Source organism: Sinocyclocheilus anshuiensis, unplaced genomic scaffold (assembly GCF_001515605.1).
Source record: "Sinocyclocheilus anshuiensis isolate Anshui unplaced genomic scaffold, SAMN03320099.WGS_v1.1 scaffold1154, whole genome shotgun sequence".
Classification (NCBI taxonomy): domain Eukaryota; kingdom Metazoa; phylum Chordata; class Actinopteri; order Cypriniformes; family Cyprinidae; genus Sinocyclocheilus; species Sinocyclocheilus anshuiensis.
Window position 1 is genome coordinate 2,426,598 of NW_015542345.1, and position 21,267 is coordinate 2,447,864.

At 36.3% G+C, this 21,267-nt stretch overlaps 2 protein-coding genes across 4 annotated transcripts in view; both read left to right on the forward strand.

Annotated features, from left to right (window-relative positions):
* The window catches only part of ece1 (endothelin converting enzyme 1), a 22,888-nt gene extending 6,250 nt beyond the window's left edge, over positions 1-16,638 (forward strand). Inside the window, exons 2-19 of one of the 2 annotated variants that reach the window (XM_016489873.1) lie at positions 2,076-2,162; positions 3,368-3,506; positions 5,626-5,838; positions 6,319-6,443; positions 6,585-6,731; positions 6,949-7,014; positions 7,089-7,277; positions 8,152-8,294; positions 8,398-8,512; positions 12,047-12,157; positions 12,243-12,341; positions 12,621-12,698; positions 12,808-12,911; positions 13,531-13,641; positions 13,726-13,793; positions 14,201-14,391; positions 14,894-14,989; positions 16,007-16,638. In XM_016489873.1, coding sequence (XP_016345359.1) covers positions 2,076-2,162; positions 3,368-3,506; positions 5,626-5,838; positions 6,319-6,443; positions 6,585-6,731; positions 6,949-7,014; positions 7,089-7,277; positions 8,152-8,294; positions 8,398-8,512; positions 12,047-12,157; positions 12,243-12,341; positions 12,621-12,698; positions 12,808-12,911; positions 13,531-13,641; positions 13,726-13,793; positions 14,201-14,391; positions 14,894-14,989; positions 16,007-16,183 — 2,259 coding nt within the window. In that variant the 3' untranslated portion in view covers positions 16,184-16,638. Of the gene's footprint in view, positions 1-1,321; positions 2,163-3,367; positions 3,507-5,625; positions 5,839-6,318; positions 6,444-6,584; positions 6,732-6,948; positions 7,015-7,088; positions 7,278-8,151; positions 8,295-8,397; positions 8,513-12,046; positions 12,158-12,242; positions 12,342-12,620; positions 12,699-12,807; positions 12,912-13,530; positions 13,642-13,725; positions 13,794-14,200; positions 14,392-14,893; positions 14,990-16,006 lie in introns of those variants that run through there. The other variant, XM_016489872.1, reaches the window with a different exon arrangement.
* Positions 16,639-18,712: 2,074 nt separating this feature from the next.
* The window catches only part of LOC107691321 (eukaryotic translation initiation factor 4 gamma 3-like), a 55,127-nt gene continuing 52,572 nt past the window's right edge, over positions 18,713-21,267 (forward strand). For both annotated transcript variants that reach the window (XM_016489869.1, XM_016489870.1), the window contains exon 1: positions 18,713-19,346. In XM_016489869.1, the coding sequence (XP_016345355.1) occupies positions 19,183-19,346 (164 nt within the window). In that variant the 5' untranslated portion in view covers positions 18,713-19,182. The remainder of the gene's footprint in view (positions 19,347-21,267) is intronic.

Sequence of the window (21,267 nt, forward strand, 5' to 3'; positions counted from 1 at the left end):
CGCGACCACCGCATTGTTTAACTCATAAGCGCTGCATTTCTGTTGCATATGAGAAACATCAAAAGGCAAATGAAACTGAAAGCATAACGAAACCGCGCTACTCGTTTGAACTGCAGAGCACTTATAGAGTGTAGAACATGGTTTATACTCAAATATAAGCAAAAATTAAGCGAATATTGAGGAAACGATGGATGGTTTTCATGCTGAAGTAAGTTAAAAGACCGCTTCTTAAACCAAAGGTGAACATGCTGGTATTCTTGTGAGGGCAAAAAACATGCAAGCACTGTCACCGACAGCAAGTTCCTCAGTGTTTGCTAAACGTTCTGTAATTTATTAGTCGGTAATACAGAATGTGGTGTAGGCTATGCCATGCCTCGTCATATTCGTTTTTGTTAATAACCGTTTCTAAGTTAGTTTGTCATTGTATCTTACTGTTTTATTGTTGTTATGCTTTTTAATTAAGAATAACAATGAATCCATCTTTTGTTTTAGTCTAAAAAAGTGAAATATGTATAGATGTATGTAAGCAAATGAGACAATTATCTTTTCTTGTAAAACGTGATGCCAAGATCGCGAATTCGAAAGTGAAAGCATCCGAAGCCCGGCTTATAACATAGCTAAAGAGAAACTCCCGTTCACAAAATTCAAATCACAAATAATACTGATGAAAAAGAAGGGGTTGAATGTTAACCACTTTCGTTTTCATATAACTATAAACTATGATAAAAGTTCATCAGCATGCATTGATTAATCCCTAAAAATTAAAATATTGTGACCAAATCATGTGCTGGTGTGACCAACTGAGAAAGTTAGTCGCAAAAGAGCGACCAGTGGGAAGAATGAGTCTGGAGCCCTGAAGCATAAAACACAGTTTTATTACATTAGATATTTGACATTTACATTAGATATTTGAACATGTTATTAGATAAACTGTTGTCAGTCATGTTGTCATTTAAAATCCGGACATCAATGGCAGTTGTTTTAGTTATGCAAACAAAAGCTCATTTTATTTGTTGTTTGTTGATTTTAAATGTACAACTTGGTGAAATGATTTGTGTGTCAGTACTTTTTGAACATTTCCAGCACATTTCAACAATACCGTGATAATACTGATAACCGAGATCATTTTGGTCACTATAATCGTGATAAGAAATTTTCATACCGTTACATCCCTACTTTAATGTATTTATCATTTATATTAGTTTATATCATTAATATAAAAATTATGAATTTATATGTGTGTGTGTGTGTGTTTTGTTGTCAATTCTTCATGTGCAAATTTTTATCATCAAATATTAATGTGAAATTTAATAAAAAAAATACATGCACGTGTGTATATGTTAAGCAATGCTGACTGACTTACTGTATTGTGACTGTATTCTAATCTGGCAACTGAAGAACATGTTATGGGAGTGGCCTTGTACAAGCCCCGCCCTCTGCCCTGTAATGTCCTATTGGTAGGAATGAGAGGGTGGAAACTCACCTCTAACTGTTCCCTCCCAGTTCTAAATGAAAGCCCATTGTGGAATGCACACATTCTCTCTCTTACATGTGTATACTCACACACCCTCACTCTCCCTCACGTATGTTCATCAGGTCCTCTCTCCTTCCTGTTTTTCACAAGTTCCTGCCTTTTTACTGACGCTAGTGTTGTCGCAGACTGGAAGGAGTTCAAGCTTCCCAGGAATCCCTTGTTTAGGATTCCTAACTAGGAGGGCTGCACTAAGGAAAGCGCTTTGAAATCAACCAACACATGTTTGTTGTGAAGATCGAGCTGACCATGCTTTGGAGCTTATAGGTGTAGCTGACATTGGGGGGTTGGAAATTTGGCTTGGGATGAGGTGAAGTGGGGGTGGAAGAGGAAACCCCATTCACACAGAGATCACCCAGCACAAGACACGCTGAGCCGAGAGTTTTCTCTAGTCCTTGGGGAAAACTAGCTTCACAATCTTCTCCTGATGGAACTCAGGAGGACAAACGTTCCCAGGGTTCCCAATAGCTGCTGAAACACTTTTAGAAGATTTGGTTTAATTATGGAATCACTGAGGGAATCTATTCTTCATTTAACATTTCAGATGTCAACGTACAAACGAGCCACACTGGATGAAGAGGAGCTGTTGGACACCGGCTCCGATGGGATCTACCACACCTCTACCATGCAGGTGAGAGTTCATTTTTTAAACTATTTTTATAACTTATGTTTCTTGATGTATGTGTACTGACATATAAGGCCATCCATTGACCTAGTGATCATTTTTAAGCCAAACTCTTGAAAAACAACAAATCCTTAGTGGTTCCAGTGGAAGACAAGGACAGTGTCTCAAATTACTTCCTCATGGTTTTCCTGTCAAACATCCGCCGTGTGTTAGCACTACTGAATGTAGCCTAAGTCTTTCCTCATTCTGTTGAAGCTTTTTTTTTTTTTACCCAGAAGTGTTTGTTCTATTTGTGTCATGTGAATATGCCTGACACTTCTGTTTACTTCTGATAAGTACATAATTGATTTTTTGATTTGTGTATAAGTCAAAACAAATGCTAGCTGCATTTTTGCTTCACCATTTTTGATTCTAAATTTTTGCATCACCAGATGCTGATGTTTTTGTTTGTTAGATCCTAATGAGTTTTAAAGCACAAGTAAAACAATGTGCATGAAGATTTAGAAATAATAAACAAGTTGAGTGTTGGCAGTGTTTCCTCGAAGAGAGCCTTTCCTAGCAAGTAGGAAGTTTATCACTGTTGTTATGGGTAAGCTTCTTTCCTAAGGATTTAATGCTTAATTCGATGCCGATATTTCTTAAATGAATGTTCCGGGTTCAATACCAGTTAATTTCTGTAGACGGCATTTGCTATATGCTTTCGATTACCAAAGAAAATAATTGTACTTACAGTAACACACTTACAATGAAAGTAAACAGTCCACTCTTCCAGATAGGATTTAAATACAGAAATGTTAAGATCATAGTTGTTAAATGACTCGCATGAAGTATTCAGCAAAAATTATTTTTTATTATTTGGGATCATCCATTCATTCTTCATTTGAAGTGGGAATTTGATCTGTAAGAACTGGAGCAGAAAGACAATAGTGTTGGGCCCCACCAAAGTTTAATATTTTTGTAGGACACGATCATGTATCATTTTCCCATGCAATATAATATAAAACCTGCACAGTGTTATACAAAATGTCAAAGATATCACTTTCTTTAAGAAACACAAAATAAACATTTTACCCTCAAGGACCAGTTCTTTGCCAAAGATCACTACTTTGGAGTACGTTTCAGTGTCATTTGCGTCATCTATGTAACATTGCTTATTTGCAGGGATATTTATTTCAGTCTTAACCCTTATTTTCTCATAATGTGATTATCAGGTGGGGCTGCAGCGTGGTCTGGGACTCCGGTGCTGGGCAGAGAAAACCCACACTGAGAGGAAGCTAGTGGTCATCGTGTGCGCTCTGTCTGTGGCTCTGTTCATTTGTATCATGACTTTGGGTCTGCACTATAAAGAATGTGAGTTGATGGTGCATATGTTACATGCACATGTGTTGTTAGCGTTAATATTTATTGCAGTGTGTGTGTTCAGAACTCAAAATAAATCTAGTATGTTAGTATGTCAGTTAGTATGTACTAATTTAAAATAACAGTACTTACTTTCTAATTAGCTTTTACATATATGTATACATGTGTGTATAAAATTGTACATATAAATGTATTATTAAATTAATAAATAATATAATAAAATATATATGTAGATAAATTATTTAAAAAGTAATAAAGTTATGTAATATATAATATGTTAATTGTAACATAACAGCTGTTGATAAGTAACTCTGCAACTATATCAACTAGCAGTCATTAGAGTATTAGTATGTCTGCTACTGTAAATATATGCTAACACTTTATTTTGATGGTCAACCAACAGATAAACTGACTATAAGTGTCTTTGCAAGTACGTCAACTTATTCTACCATACTAGATTCTACCATTCTTGAGCATACTAATACTCTAATGAGAGTTAGTTGGCATGTAGTTGCAAAGTTGCTTATAGTCGATTGATTAAGGGGACCATCAAAATAAAATGTAACCATATAAAACATTGCATTTTTTTCAGTTGGAGTATAAAGCTCACATCAGTTAATTAACATTAGCTCCACAGGAAACACTCAACATCTAACCACTCACAAGCTGTAGTAAGATACTGTGCAGATCTTAAATAAACAATGTCAAGATATGATACAGTCCATTATTCTGTAAATGAAGTAGATTTAATATGGTGTTCATTGTGTGTTATAAATAATCATACTCTTAAACTTATAACCACAAATACGTAAGTATTATGATGTATTATAACTGTTGTTATGATTATTCATGAGTTGATATAACATATTATACGTTTTTTTATAATGCATTATGCATTCATTATAATGCCTTAAGAATACCCTTATAATGTATTATAAATACACATAGAAAGTGTTACCAAAAATGCTTTCTCTACTACCTTACAGTCTTTGAGATTTCAAGTTTAAGTTTAAATACCTGAATTAAAGTTTAAATGCCTGAATTAAATCAGTATTTGCTCATAGTCTTTCCTGTTATATTTATCAGAGTACATACTTTTTTTTTAAGTTAAGACTGTATATGCTCTGGACCTCCCTTTACTCACTTTTATTGCAGCTCCAAGTTATTATTGCAGAGTGAACTGAATGCCACTTCCTGCTATCCAGCCATCCACTGTTGCCCAACCATGACAAATCATTGTATGAAAGAACAATGACTTTGTGTCAGACTGTTTACCTCCAATTTCCTTAGCCTCCCTCAGGCCTCCAGTTTCTTGGCCCTATCTCTTCAGATTAGGAGCTAGGGATACATCTTTTGGGCCAAATGTTTTTCTTAGAAGAGCTTACAGTGAATCTATTGTAGCTGCATTCTCTCTGCATCCACATGCTGAATAAAAACAGTGCCCTTTAACCCCAATTATTTTCAATATTAAACTTAATACTTGCATAGCCTCATTCAATGGAATCATGCCTAACCTCAAAGCCTCCAGGCCAAAGTGAACACAGACATGCGTGCCTGTAAATTAAGTTTTCTTAACATGTCTGAGAAAATCGTTTCACAGATTAAAATATTGGTGCTGCAAATGACTAATGTTGTTACGCAGACACAAATATTTGCCATAATAGCTCGCATATCACCCATATGTGCTAATGACTTTGAGTTAGTATTCAATGAAGAGAAAACACAGTCTCTTGGGTTTAATCGATGGCTCTCCACGGGTCACTGCTAGAGACTCTCTGTGTGGCCTCTTCATTTGATCTGGATTCTGAAAAAATACAGTTCTTTTCACAGAAACCAGATTTTGGCATCAAGCCTTGATAAGTGAATAGTTCCAGATGGGTTCATGTCCCGGGATCTTCCTCAAAGAGATGTTCAGAGCATATTTATGAGGTGCAGCTTGAATGCAGTATGAGCTACAGCACCGAAAGTGTAGCGCACCAAAATCCCATTTATGATTACCCTTTAGTGTAAAATACGCTGAGTGAAAGAGACATCGGGAAGACTTTCTTATTTGTTTTGGCAGTTATATGTGAAATAAAAGTATATTTATATACATATATTGTTTTAACAGCACATCCGGGAATGTGCCTGTCAGAGCCTTGTGTTAGTGTTGCAAGTACGGTCTTGGGGGCTCTTGACCGGTCAGTGGACCCCTGCCAGGATTTCTACAACTTTGCATGTGGGGGATGGGTGAGGAAAAACCCGTTACCTGAAGGCAAGTCCCGCTGGGGTCCTTTCAGCAACTTGTGGGAACACAACATGGCCATCATGAGGAACTTATTAGGTAATATTTTTAATATTTTTAAATAAAAAAATATGAAAAATTAATTATGTATCCACAACATTCTCAATTATTTTTATTTAATTTAATTACTTTTTTAATATAATTATTATTTAATTTCATATAATTTTAACTTATTTAATATAATAAATTTTAAATGTTTTTTGTTTTTGTTTTTTTATTTATTTTCATTTTTTTTTTTTTTTGCGATTACGTATACGTTTCATGTAATCGTTCAGTAAATAACTTGTGTCTGAAATGACTCACGTCCTCTTATTTTTGATTTTGAATCATAGATTCACACTCATTTCAAGAACCGTATTTTCAATGGGGTCTCAGACTTTTAGAGCCCACTGTACAAATAAAGCAGTAATGATGTTTCATCTTGAAAGGCTCCTACCAACTTATAGGCTTTGTTTCACTTTGCTTTGAGGGTTCATGAAGATTCTTGTCATTGAACTTTTCTTCATTTGTTAAATTCAGAGAATACCAGCATGACAAGCCTGAGCAAAGCGGAACAAAAAGCCCAGTGGTATTACCAAGCTTGTATGAACGAGATGAAAATTGAAGCACTTGGAGCAAAACCACTTCAGGATCTCATCAATCAGGTGACCTGAGATGCACGCACAAACCTTATTTAACAATATGAAACTCAAAAGATCTGTTGTAAATATATTGGCACTAATGAAAACCTGCTTTTACACTTATTCTGGGATATAATTCTTAATAATGGAAGATTGTTTTTCCAGACAGGAGGTTGGGGCTTGAAAGGCCCGTGGGAGAAAGATAACTTCCAGGAGGTTTTACGGACTGTGTCAGCCAATTTCCGAACCTCCCCCTTTTTCACTGTTTTTGTCAGCACAGACTCAAAAAGCTCCAACAGCAACATCATCCAGGTGGGAACACTTATAGTTATATTATTTTGATCACAATAACATAAATTCTTAAATGTCTAGGGGAACCTCTGCACTGTTTTAGATATCATATTTTGTTTTATGATGGCTGTCAGAATATATTATAACAGGCTTTATATCGTGATGCATGTCACTGTAGCTTAGCTTGTTGAGGGATAATGGAAACGCAGCTGATGCTCCGATTCCTCTTTTTCCACAGGTGGATCAGTCAGGATTGGGACTTCCCTCTAGGGAATACTATCTCAATAAGACAGCCAATGAAAAGGTAAACTTTGTTGTTTATGAACGTGGGAAATGTTCTGCTGTGGTCTAAAGCTTGTGTTCTTATTCTTTTGTCAGTATTTAAAAGCATACTTGAACTACTTGGTTGAGCTTGGAATGCTTTTGGGCGGCTCAGAGGAGACCTCTCAGAAGATGATGCAGGAGATCATAGACTTTGAAACGGCCCTGGCAAACATCACAGTCCCTCAGGATGAGCGACGTGACGAGATGAAAATCTACCATAAAATTCAAGCCAAAGAGTTAGCTGTGAGTACTGATCGGTTACTGTACTACTGTTGGATTGAAATCTATGATTCTAAACTGGTTGGTCATGCCCCAAAAATGGTCACATGTCTGTTCTGATGGGGTCGTAGATGGAAATGCTAAATGCAATTAATGAAATTCATAGGTATGGCAAAATAGGACAATGGTCCAATGGTAGATCCAACTCTACTTTGGCTCAAATTCATCTGTCACTTGGCTGAAAACAGTCAAATTATCCAGATACTAACACGGGCAGATTGCTTGACAATGGATAAACTTTTGTGCCAACTACAAATTATTTGAACAGAAAAATTGTCAGTTTTGCAGTTTTTCTGTTCAACATATACTACCATTCATAAGATTTTTTCATGTCCTTAAGCAAACAATTCTGCATTTGTTTGTTAAAATACAGTAAAAACAGTAATATTGTGAAATATTATTACAAGTTTTTTATTGTAATATATTCTTTAATGTAATTTATTCCTGTGATTGCAAAGCTGAATTTTCAGCTATATCTCCAGTCTTCAGTGCCACATCATTTTTCTTTGTTGAATAGAATTCAGTATTTACTGTCATTTTTGATCAGTTTAATGCATCCTTGCTGAATAAAGTATGAATTTCTTTTTTTTTCTTTAAATAAAAATCATACAGACTCAAACTGGCGCTTAAAACAAAACCAGTTGAGAGCCACTAATTTAAATGTTTCCTTCAATGAGAGATACATCTCATATATTGTGATTTAGTAAAAAGAGAATAACATTTTCAGAACATGCAGTTATGTTTCCTTTCCTTTGGAGACATAAAAAGCATTCTTTCATTAATTGTCATGTTGCATTTGATATGAGATATCAGTCATGTGTTTGTGTCTGTGCTGTAGACATTGGCTCCTGCAGTAGATTGGATGCCTTTCCTCTCTGCAGTGTTCGCCCCTGTTGCTCTAAATTACTCTGAACCCGTGGTTGTGTACGCTAAAGAATACCTCCAGAAAGTCTCAGAACTCATCAGCAACACCAACAAGAGGTAAGCCAACATTAGCTAGAATTGTGTTGGTTTTTTAGGCCAGTCTATGTAACTGACCTGTATTGTCTGTTAGCTAAGATCAAAGCTAATGTGTCTTCCCCAGCGTATTGAATAACTACATGATCATGAAAGTGGTGCGGAAAATGGTGTCCATCTTAGACCAGAGGTTCCAAGATGCAGAACAGCGCTTCCTTGAAGTCATGTATGGCACCAAGAAGGTGAGAAATGAAGATCAAGGCTTCTGTCTGTCAGCCCAAGGCACTGCTGCCTCTGAACGAGTCATGTTTCTAGTCTTTATTGCCAATGTAAAATTTGCACAGTCAAAGAAATAGTTCACCCCATCTATCTATCTATCTGTCTGTCTGTCTGTCTGTCATATGTCTGTCTGTCTGTCTACACACATACACACACACACACACACACACACACATTTATATATATATATATATATATGTATATATATGCGTTTTTTTAACCTCAGTTTCTTTGATAAATTGACTTTTGACCTTATGCAGAGTAATACTGCCAAGTTGCAAAAAGCACCATAAAAGTATCATATAAGTGGTCCATATGACTTGTGCACTATATTCAAAGTCTTCTGAAGTCATACGATAGCTATATGAAATAAAATTTGAGAAATGGATACACATTTTTGCCATTATTCTCTATTATTCATTATTCTATTCTCCGTATTATGAAGCTGTTCAATTAAAAAATCTTATCTGTCATCAATGTCAGGTTTGACATGGAATCCAAGCGCTTGGTTGTTGTCATATGACTAACTGTCAAGTCTGAAAATATGAGATATAAGAGCTATACACTACTGTATTACTGTATTTTTACATTTACATTTACATTTAGTCATTTTGCAGACGCTTTTATCCAAAGCGACTTACAATTGGGGGATACATAAAGCGATTCTTCTTAAAGAGGCAAACAGATACAGGAAGTGCTTGTAATACCAAGTTTCTAGACATTGTTCAAATAAGTACAAGCTAGAAAGAGAAGGAATAAATAAAGAGAGAATTTTTATTTTTTTATTTTTTATTTTTTTATGATGATGATGATGATGATGATGATGAAGTCAAGTAGCTTCGAAAGAGATGAGTTTTCAGCTGTCGCTTGAAAATTGTCAGGGATTCAGCATCCGGATAGGGGTGGGAAGATCGTTCCACCAGCCAGGAATGGTGAACGAGAATGTTCTGGAAAGTGATTTTAAGTCGCGCAGGTAAAGTCGCAGGTCTTTACACTCGTTGGTCTTCACACAAGGGCTGAACGCTTCCGTGTCAGTGCACAGACATCAGGTAAATACACAGTGTAAAAGACTAAAGTGAAAACAGCTGTGGCCGCCTTCTAATTAGCACAGCCAATAGTCTATAGCAGGCCAATTTTTTATCAAATAAATGCAGTCTTAGTGAGAATAAAAAAATCTGTATTTTTGAAACATCTGTATTTAAAAATGCAGCCTTAGTAAGCTTAAGAGACTTCTTTAAAAAATATTTAAAAATCTTACTGACCCCAAACTTTTGAATGGTAGTGTAGCTCTGGATATTGTGTCTAAAAATAATACAGGATTAGAAGTAAATGTAGTAAATGATGACTAAATATTTTACACTACTACTCTACACTGATTCTTCCTCTTACAAGGATCATTTGGTGCAGAAATCATTTTATATTAAAACAAAATTACCCAGTTATTAAAATAGTCAGTGTGCTTTATTCAGCATAAGAGGGAGGTGATGTGTTGCCCTCGTCTTCTCTCTTCTACTCCTCCCTCTCTCTGACTTCATTCAGATGAACTGGTATTAGCGTTGGTGTGTATGGAGAGGGAGTGTGTTGTTCTGCAGGGAGCCAGGTTATTCAGACTCTTATCAGGAAGAGATCCTGTTGCCCCAGCCTCACTTTCCACTGGGGTCAGGCTGAAATAACAAACCAAAGAGCCTTGGACCATGTGTGTATGTGTGATGGGTTATGATAAGAGATAGAGAGAGGAACCTTAACGTCGGTCACCTTCAGCACAGTTTGGTATGTTATTGTGGGTATAGCTTTTTTTATTGCATTGAAAGTGATAGTTACTTAGTCCAAAAATGAAACATCCTGTCATCATTTACTCACCCTCATGTTGTTCCAAACCTGTATGACTTTCTTCTGAGGAACATAAATGTTAGGCAGAACGTTGACTCTGCTTTCTCTAAGTGAATGGTGACATGGAGCTGTCAAAACCCCAAAATGACAAAAAGTACCATTAAAAATATTGTAAAAGTAGTCCATGCAGTGTCTGTGCTGGATTCTGAGACTTTTGAAGTCACATGACAGCTTAAAATACCAAAATTAAGCCATTATTCACTGATAATCTTCACATCTTCTGTCATGTACTCACCCTCTTGTCATTCCAGACCTGTATGACTTACTTTCTTCTACAGAACACAAAAGTAGAATTATGACAGGATTTTCTTTTTTGGGTAAACTATCCCTTTAAAGTTACTATAATAGGATTTCGGATGACTAGAGAGAGAGAGAGAGAGAGAAAGCGCCACCATTGACTTTCACTGCATAGAAAATAGAACATCTTGTTTCTTTTTGTGGACTTACGAGGAAAATATTTACACTGCTGTTCAAAAGTTTAAAGTCAGGTTTAATGAAAGTGAATGATGACAGAATTTTCATTTTCACTTAATTACTAATTTCCGTAGTAAACTAAAACTTTGTTTTACCGTCATAGTCTTGCATTAGGAGCTATTAACTGTTCTAGCACCTCAGTTTCTGAGATGGGAAGTGGAATGGGTGACAAGTCCTGTTGCTGCCCGTCTCTGGCCGTCATACTCAAGCGACATTCAAGAGAACAATGAAAGTCTTGTTTTGCTGATAAAGAGGGAAAAAACCCTTCTGTTTAGCTTGTTACATGCAAATTTATGTCTTTAACAAATTATTTGTGATCATTTCCTCAAGCGCTAATAATTCCTATGGTGTACAGATGGAAACTAGACTCTATGTATCTATGTACTCTATGAAGTTCAGACCTGTAAATTGTTTGTGAAATGAAATAGAAGCTTGTGTTCTGCAAGTGAACGGCGCTTTATTGTGCCATCCCAAAGAAGCACAAAATCACTTTCACAGACTTTTAAATTAACTGTTCCCTCCTGGTGGAATGACCTGCCCAACTCAGTTGAGCCGAGCAGCTGAGTCCTAAGCCATCTTCAAGAATCGACTAAAAACACATCTCTTCCATCCTTATTTGACCCTCTACCTCTAGCACTCTCTATTCTAATTCTATTCTTTGTTTAAAAAAAAAACTTGCCCTTTTAGACTTGCACTCTATTTATTTACTAACTGCTTGTTTTTCTTTAAAAAAAAAAAAAAAAACACTTGCTTCTCTAATCTTTTTGCATTCTATCGATTTGTTTTCTTTTTATTTATTATACAATTATAATTCTGACTTCTGATTAACAAAAGCAAAAAAGGCCTTTAACACTAGCTTGCTCTATTCTTTTTCTATTCTGTTTTATTTTAAATTTTTTATATGATAAAAAAAAAAAAACTTGCTACGTGTACTGCATTAAGCTAACTGAGACTTGTTATAGCACTTGCATATCATTGCTCTTTTGTTGATTTTGATTGCTTCCATTGTCCTCATTTGTAAGTCGCTTTGGATAAAAGCGTCGACTGAATGTCTAAATGTAAATGTCACATTGAGAAGACTTGGGTGCAAATGAGGATGTTGGTTGCTAATATATCACCTTTGTGTTTTCCAGAGCTGCACACCACGCTGGAAACTTTGCACCAGCGACACAGATAGCGCTCTGGGCTTTGCTCTCGGGGCGCTCTTTGTCAAAGCTACTTTTTCCGAAGACAGCAAAGCTTTTGTGAGTGTCTTGTGGTGTTTTGCACACCATCCCCATCTTTTCCTCCAGGCCTATACACTATATTCTCAACTGATATGTTTGTCAGGTTGAAGATATGGTCTCCGATATCAAATGGGCCTTTGAAGACAGCCTGAAGACTGTCAGCTGGATGGATCCCGAGACAAAAAAAGCAGCCAAAGAAAAGGTGAGAACCAACAGCACAATCCCACATGATGTTTTTCACCGCTGTCGCCTGCAGGGATGGATCTTGCTGAAATCAACACCTAGCTAAAATCTCAGACTTGTCCTAATTTGTATTAACTTTAGTTTAAGAAACAATTTTTCTTTGTTTTTATAAAAATTGGCAAAAAAAAAATCCTATTGAGCAACAGAACTATATAAAGGTTTTTATGCTTATTGATGCTCTTTAATGCCACCTGGCGTTAAAGTAATGAAGTGTTCATTTTCTTATTCTTGTCTCTAGGCAGATGCAATATACAACATGGTTGGTTATCCAAAGTTTATTATGAACCCCAAAGAGCTGGACAAGGTGTTTAATGATGTATGTATACATTTTCTTAATTTTTGCTTGCTTTTGGTTGATGGAAAATCATGTGGTTTAATGTTGCAGAGAGCCTGAACTGACATCTTGCCTCCAAACTGTATTTCAGTTTGATGTTGTTTCAGATCTTTACTTTCAAAACGTCATGAAATATTACAACTTCTCTGCTCGAGTGACTGCTAACCAGCTGAGAAAAGTCCCCAACAGAGATCAGTGAGTATCAGTTCAGCTCACACACAAGATGATGCTGACACACACCTCTTAAAGGGATAGTTCACTCAAAAATGAAAATTATTTTGTCATTTACTAATTTTAGTACCATACTAAAGATTTTTTTCATATTTTGAATTAGCTTTGATTTTTCTACTTTAGTATTATTTTAATGCACTTTTGTTATTTTTATTAGTGTTCTATTTAGCTGTTATTTATTTTTATTTCAGTTTTAGTCATTTTAGTACTTAAACGTATTTATTTCAGTTAGTTGCCAAGGCGTCATTTCTCGTTTTTCAAGTTTTTAAAGTTTAAATGGAATTATTCATCTAATATTTCCATTTCATTTCAGCTTTATTTCAGTTACCGAAAACAATTTGTAATAGTTTTTGTTTTATGTTTTAGTCACTGTCTCACCCTCATGTCGTTCCAAACCTGTTTGACTTTGTTTTTCTGTGGAATACAAAAGAACACAAAACAACATCAGACCCAGAGTCATTTTCCAAAGTATCATACAGAATAAATGATGACAGAACTTTTATGTGTTAATTATTAATTTAAAACTCCCCCAATGTCAGTTAATGTGTACACCAGTGATCAGTGTTTTTCTGTCTGTGTACAGATGGAGTATGACTCCACCTACAGTTAATGCCTACTACAACCCCACAAAGAATGAGATGGTTCTTCCAGCAGGCATTCTCCAAGCTCCATTTTATAACCATGCCTGGCCAAAGTAAGAGGCTCCCACTAACAAAACCTGTCCTGTAATAGTGTTATATCACTGACCTCATCTTATTGTGTCTTTGTTGTTTTCTAGAGCAATGAATTTCGGTGGTATAGGTGTGGTTATGGGGCATGAGCTCACCCATGCCTTTGACGATCAAGGTAACAAAGTTATTCTCTCTAAATTATTACGCTATATTATTTCAGATTGTTAGATCTCCAGTATATAAGATTTATTCAACTGCTGTAAAAAAAAAAAAAAAATCAAATGTGCCACACTGCCACTGATTCAATAATTAATTTACCTTTATTTTTTAATACTTTAAACATGTTATTTATATTAATTATTAAATTTTACAAATTAAATTAAATATTGATACATACATTTCATAATATTTTTTCTCATGTACAGTATAATATAAATAATTGTATTGTCCTTTATAATTTGTAAGAATATGAATAAGTTAATAAACACATCGGCTTGTATAGAAAACTGTAATGTTGTAATGTGTATGTGAACATTTACCAATATATGTGTGTTTTAAAACCATTTTAAATATGTCCTACAGGAAGAGAGTATGATAAGGATGGGAATTTGCGTCAGTGGTGGCTAAATTCTTCAGTGGAGGCTTTTAAACACCAGACCCAGTGCATGGTGGAGCAGTACAGCAACTACAGTATAAATAAAGAACCTCTAAACGGGAAACACACTTTGGGAGAAAATATTGCTGACAACGGAGGCCTAAGGGCAGCTTATAAGGTTTGTGAAGATCCTGTTGTGGAACAAGACTTGGCTGGAACTAGAATTTAAATCGATCTAATTCAATCAACAGAATTGTTTCGTTCATCAGCGAGTTATAAAGAGATGAGTCACCAGTGGTTACTTTCCATAACATGAAAACAGCTACGGCGAATGATGAATCTGATACGAAAGGCATAACGATCTCGATAGTTTTCTCATTGGCGGCTTTGATAGCTTTGGGGCCGTCGTGATCCCATCTCGCTGGAAAGCCTCGCAGTGCAACAGGTGGCTTGGAATGGGCCGCTCTACCTCCAGCAACTCGGATTCTTTCCGTTGGTTGAAAAGTCATAGGTTACAGAGCAGATGCGCAAAGCATATGGCCGGAGAAGTCCTTGTGTTAACCTCTCTGATGGAGAGGAAAATAACCATTGACACAAGGGTTCTGTTTATTTATGATCCCAGCGAGCGGTGTAGCATGTAGAATTATTAGCGGTCTAATGTTTTCACACTTGCTTTGCAGGCCTATATCAACTGGATCGAGAAGAATGGTGAAGAGGCCACTCTGCCTGCCCTTGGAATGACCAATCATCAGCTGTTTTTTGTGGGATTTGCTCAGGTTTGTGCCAATATTTGCTTACTATGTTACACTTGTTTTTGACTTGTTTTAAAGAATTTAGTTGTTTTACTGGTCACAACCTTTGCAAATTAAAGGTGTCTCTGTTATTTGTCTCGGTTTTTGATCTGTTTGCTAAGGCAAGAATCAATATTACTTGATTTATCATTTACCTTGAATGTGGATTGTTGAAGAGAGGTGTGGTTATACTATTACTTGGACTCACATTTTTCGCCTGGCAGACACAAAAATAATAATAATAATAGTAATAATAAAAATCCTGATATATTTAAAAAATGGGACCCCTACTATAGGAACCTGATTTTCATTGTGACTTAAGAGTGAGCTGTTTTATTTAATGAAATCTAAAATGAAGTTTTTTTTAAGATATTTTATTTTCTTTTTTGATGCACTGTATAGCAAAAATAAATTTAGATTGCACTAACTTGTCTGTTAACTGTTAAAAAAACTAAATAAATGAACAAATAGATAAATAGCGAAACATAACTGGAAAAAAGTAAACTAAAATACATTTTCATGACTCAAACTAAAAAAATAATAACCCATTAAGTATTTGTTTATATTGTATATTATAATACTTCAAACTTTTACAACCTGCCTGTGTTAAACATAAAAATGCAATGAGATAGCAATAACTAGACTGTACCGAGAAATTTATCAGAGTTAAACATTTTTAACTGATACCAGTTAGTCAATAACCTTTCCGGTCCTAAAATACTAAAACTAAAAAAAACTGAAACTAGAAAGCCTTAAAAAAAAAAACTAACATTGATGGAGTGTAAACTAACAAAATTAAGACTAAACTGAAAGATAAAATAGAAATAAAAACTGTAAAATGTAAAAAAAATAAATAAATTTGATACTAATTCCCACAAAACCATAGAATCAGGGTAATGACTTTTGCACAGACAAGCACCACTCACCACTTCTTCGAAAATGTAATAATCTAGTTTTGTCCTATTTTCGTCTAACAAAACCCTTTGTTTCGTTTTTTTGTAGGTGTGGTGCTCAGTTCGGACACCTGAAAGCTCTCACGAGGGCGTTATTACTGACCCCCACAGTCCGTCACGTTTCCGGGTCATTGGCACCATCTCCAATTCCCATGAGTTCTCTACACACTTTGGCTGCAAGGCAGACTCACCCATGAACCCCAAACGGAAGTGTGAGCTGTGGTGACAGTGACTCTGTCACTGTATGGGGGACCGAACCTGGAGCGGTTATCGCTCAAAAATCCCAAACATCCATCTCAGGTTGCCTAATCTAGACTGCCAAAAAGCTGGTGGATTTATAGTGGATGACATATTTTCCAGCTATTACTTGCCTCTTAATGGGGAATTGGTGTAAATAGGGACTCCAAGGAAGTCTATATAATGGAGTGTTGTTCTTACAAACATTCAAAACACTGGAAGTTAGTGGTTAAATATAATGAGAGAAGGAATTCTCCTTTCTGCAAATATGTTTTCTTTGAATATGTGCCTTTTTAGCAAATGCTTTTATTTTTCTAATAGGAAATAATATTTAAGTTATCTGTATTACATTGTTGGTGGGATTTATTTTTTTTGTCTGTAATGTTTACCAATTCTTGCACAACACATTGTGCAAGCATAATACATGGTTGACAAGTTTTATAAGACTGTTCCATCACTTCTTATTTGTTGAATTTGCCTGTACAATATGAACTTTAACTCAGGCAAATAATTTGATTTTGTCAACTCACAATGTCACATGTGGCCCAATATGTAGTTGGACCACTAAACAAGAAAGTGCCTTTAAAACTATGGAAATTGCTGGGAAAATATTTTTATTACACACAAATTCAAACTGCCCTTCTGCCCTCAAAATAAATAGGAAATATAGGTAACACTTCAGAATAAGGTTTCATTTGTTAACATTAGTTAACATTAATAAACAATTAATGTTAACGCCACCTTGTTAAACTTGTTAAACCAGTCAAAAATGGCCGGCCTACAAAAAATTGCTTGTAAATTTCTCATAATGCTATTACATTGCCAAATATTAGATTCAATCAATTTATCAACATGTTTTCTTTCAGTTAGCACAGGTTTTGTATTTGATTTTAGAAATGATTGCTCCGCCTCATTGATCTGATCTTATTCATCTAAGTCAACTGAATATTGCCTAAATTTATCCACAAATAATGCTTTTTTTCCCACTCAAAAACTGATGTGCAGAACACCGAGGCCAATGATCAGTCAGTTCCAAAAAGAAATACAAACCCTGTGCTAACTGAAAGCAAGTTGGGAAAAAAAAGTGAATCCAAGATTTGGTGGTGATAAAGCATAATTACAAATTTACAAGCAATTTTTAAAAGGCTGGTCATTTTGACTGGGAACATTAAAATATTTATAAGTTTTTCAGCACAGCACAAGAGTTAATATTTATATCGCTTATTGTTAGTTTATTAACTGATGTTAACAAATTGCAATCGCTGTCATTTTCATTGATGATTGTTGATTCAACAGTAATTTTGTGGTTTATAATTTGGCTCTCCGTCTACTGGAAGTATGACCAACAGATGTCGCCACATTCACATATATTAATAGCAACAGAAATGCCAAATCAAAAAGCAAGCTAATGTTCTTATCAGGCTCCTACCATCTAACCCCAAAAATACATACTTCACAACATAGGCAAACGTATATATTCTATTCGATATTCTATTTTATTTGAGCCTTTCTCAAACGTAAGTAAAATTTGAAGTAGTCTTTCTACTGCAACCTAAATGTGGGCGGGACCCCTAAGGTGAAACTGCAGTTTTATATTTAGTTATAATACATTGCGTATTATAACTCATTCGTCTCTTACACTGATTATGGATGGTTTGGAATGTAACGGAGATGCCATTCATTGTGTGAAACAGTGCAGGCATGTGGGGACTGCCTTTATGACGTCACTTTCAATGGCATATTGCGATGTGCGATTCGTAAACGAATCGTTCTTTTTAGATCTTGTCAATGAACCGGTTCACAAAACCGGCCTGAATGATTCAATCACAGATCGAACTGAATCGTGGTTCTCGAGTCAACAACTCACCGACTCTTAAGAACTGAAATAACACATAAAATATACTGGAAATATGTTTATGTCTTGACGGTTTTACAGTTTTAGCAACATACATAATGAATAAATATAATGTTGTTGTTTTTTACAAACAAATAGTTGCATATTTATTTTTAATTCAAGATATGTGACCCTGGACCACAAAACCAGTCATAAGTAGCAGCTCTGTAACGTCGAGCAGACGGCAAAGAGAGCTTATTTATTCAGCTTTCAGATGATGTATAAATCTCAATTTATTTTTAATTTTTAAATGGACCATTACGACTGGTTTTGTGGTCCATGGTCACATATGTTCATGAAGTTTAGTACTGTTTATTGTCAATGCACGGTTCTAAATGACTAGTTTTAATGATCATCTTTTTATTGCATAAACATTAACAGTATACATGCATTTCCGTTCTTAATAATAATAATAATATACAATAATATAAAAATAATGAAATGATAAAATCGGGTGTAAAATATCAAATAAACTTTGAAGCTCTCTGTTAGGGACGACGTGAGAAGGCAATTACGTCATGACGTTAAATAACCACTGAATCGTTTTACGAACCGCGTGTTTGAAGCGAAGTGTTCGAAAGAACCGATTCCTGGAAGTGTGTCGGACTTCCCATCAATACGAAGTGGCGTAAAGTGAACCCGAGCATCTCCGAACTCACCCGAGGTTTACCGAGCCGTCCGTCCAGCCGGACTGCTGGAAGCAGCCGCAACAACGCCATGTTGAACGAAGTCTCCCATCTTTATGAGAAATTCATATAATGCGACTCGCTAATGTGATGTTACTACGCAAAGCGGAGCAAACAAACCGGGAGACGGCCATCTGAGGAGGCGGAGAAGAACAATTCGACCGGGGAGATCCAGGGTGGCTGGAGGGGGATACAAACCCCCTACCGTCCCCATGCATAGAGCAGCTACAACCCCTGACTTCAAAGATAAAATGACATTTTGGTACTAACAGCCAGATCTGAATGAAATCCATGGCATAAGGATATACATACGTTCCGGCCTTCGTAGAGAGAAGAAACGGCCAGATATTGTTGGAACGTGCGATCGATTTCAGCTGCGTATTGTTTGTTTTGGTTTAAATTTCTGCAATGAGTTTGCCACCGAAAGTGGTCCCGAAACCGGTCGCTGTCGCTGTTAGTGGACACGTAACCGGACCGTCACCGCCAACGCAACTCCGCGCAGCGCTGACCTCCGTGTCGTTACCACCGGGAGCCCAGAGCGCTCCTCCGCCGTCAGCCGTGCCGCCTACCCAGTATCCTTCACTAATAACAAAGCCCCTTGTGTCCCACAGCACACATCAATGGGGAAACGAATGGGGATTAAGCTTTGTGATCACATCACCTGACTTGTTTACCTGATTATGGTGATGAAATTACTAATATAAGATGGCATTACTTCGTATTAATATAACAACCGTTACCAGGGTGGTCAGGGGTGTGCATCGATTACATCGAAGAGATTCTTTGGTGTCTGCTGTTGTTTGCTGGTCCTCTTGCTTTGTTAATTGAATTTGACAATCCCAGTTTTGTGCACAGGGTCTGTTCAGGTTCAGATCACTCACAATCTGTGCATGTTTGTTTTAGTTACCTGCTGCATTTTGTAGGTTTATGATCAAAGGCTTTTTCTAAGGAACTTGTGAGATATGGCCTTTGAGAGACCCCTGAATGGCATTTGTACAGTTGCTAGGGTGTTGTTTCTGGTTGCTAGGGCAGGAATAGGAAGTTGCTATGGTGTTATGAATGGCTACATGTTGGCTTGAGCCAAATACGCTCAACTGCAAGTTTATAAAATATAATTTTCTGGAGATATGATCCATTTGCAGTGTGAGTTTATGGGATTTTCCGTCTGTTTATCCATCCGACAGGCAAACCGCTACACCTGTGGTTATGTTAGAGCACCTGTGTGAACTTGAGGGACATTGACTTCATATGTGCGTGCTACTATCACTTTGGGACGAGCTGGTTAAAATTAGTTGCAAAAAAAATGGCTCAGAAAAGAGGTTAGTTTAGAGAAAGTCTAGTGTTATTTGTTTACACATGCTGATCTTATTATCTAGCCTAAGACATTCATACATTAAGTGTGGCTTGATTACACTATTATTTTTTTAAATATTTGGATATAATCAAGTAACTGCTTGTATTTGAAGCTGATTTGCCGTCATCACATTTTGAGACATTTTTCGTACAAAAGAATATGATGCTACGTCATTCTAGTCTGCTTTTGAAAGTAAATCACATCACATAATGAAAGCATTGCTCACTAGTGTGGGTCAGGCTAAATGTATGATAGGAATCTTTGCCTGTTTGACATGAGGTAATCAGTCAAGTAAAGGCTGTTTAGACACAGTCAAGTTAAGTAATTGAGCAAAAGTACTGCAAATCTGGGTCACCCTCTTGAGCTCTTTGAGAATTTTTGTAGTTCTGCAAGTCTGAGCCATGATTTGCTGAGGTACATTTAAAGGTGAAGTGTGTAGTTTTTGCGCAACTAAGTGTAGCCCAAACAGAACTGCACAAATAATGAAGGTTTTCAAACAGGTTTAAAGGGGTCATATGATGTTGCTAAAAAGAACATTATTTTGTGTATTTGGTGTAATTAAATGTGTTTATGCAGTTTAAGGTTAAAAAACACATTATTTTCCACATACTGTGTATTATTGTTTCTCCTCTATGCCCCGCCTTTCTGAAACGTGTCGATTTTTACAAAGCTCATCGGTCTGAAAAACGAGGTGTGCTCTGATTGGCCAGCTATCTAGTGCGTTGTGATTGGCCGAATACCTCAAGCTTGTGACGAAAATGTTACGCCCCTTACCATACTGTGATGGTGTGTCCCGGCCGGAGCGACGAGACATTAAAACCCATTATAAACGAGGCATTTGTTGCATCCAGTGGGGACATGATTACGGATTATAATGACTTATACTGTCTTTTTTTCGCGTTGCGTTGCATCACGCCGCGTAAACATAAAACCATGTCTGCATTTGTGATTGGAGAAATGACAAACAACAAGTGCTACTCTACACTGCACAAAACTCACGTTTGAATCATCAGTGGCAAATCCTTAAAATGAAAACGTACTTACAGTCTGTGAGTCAGAACAGCCGGCATTGTAGTCTACTCTTCCAGGATCAGGAAACAGTCCTCCATAAAATGTGCTGCACACATCTGAATATTTGG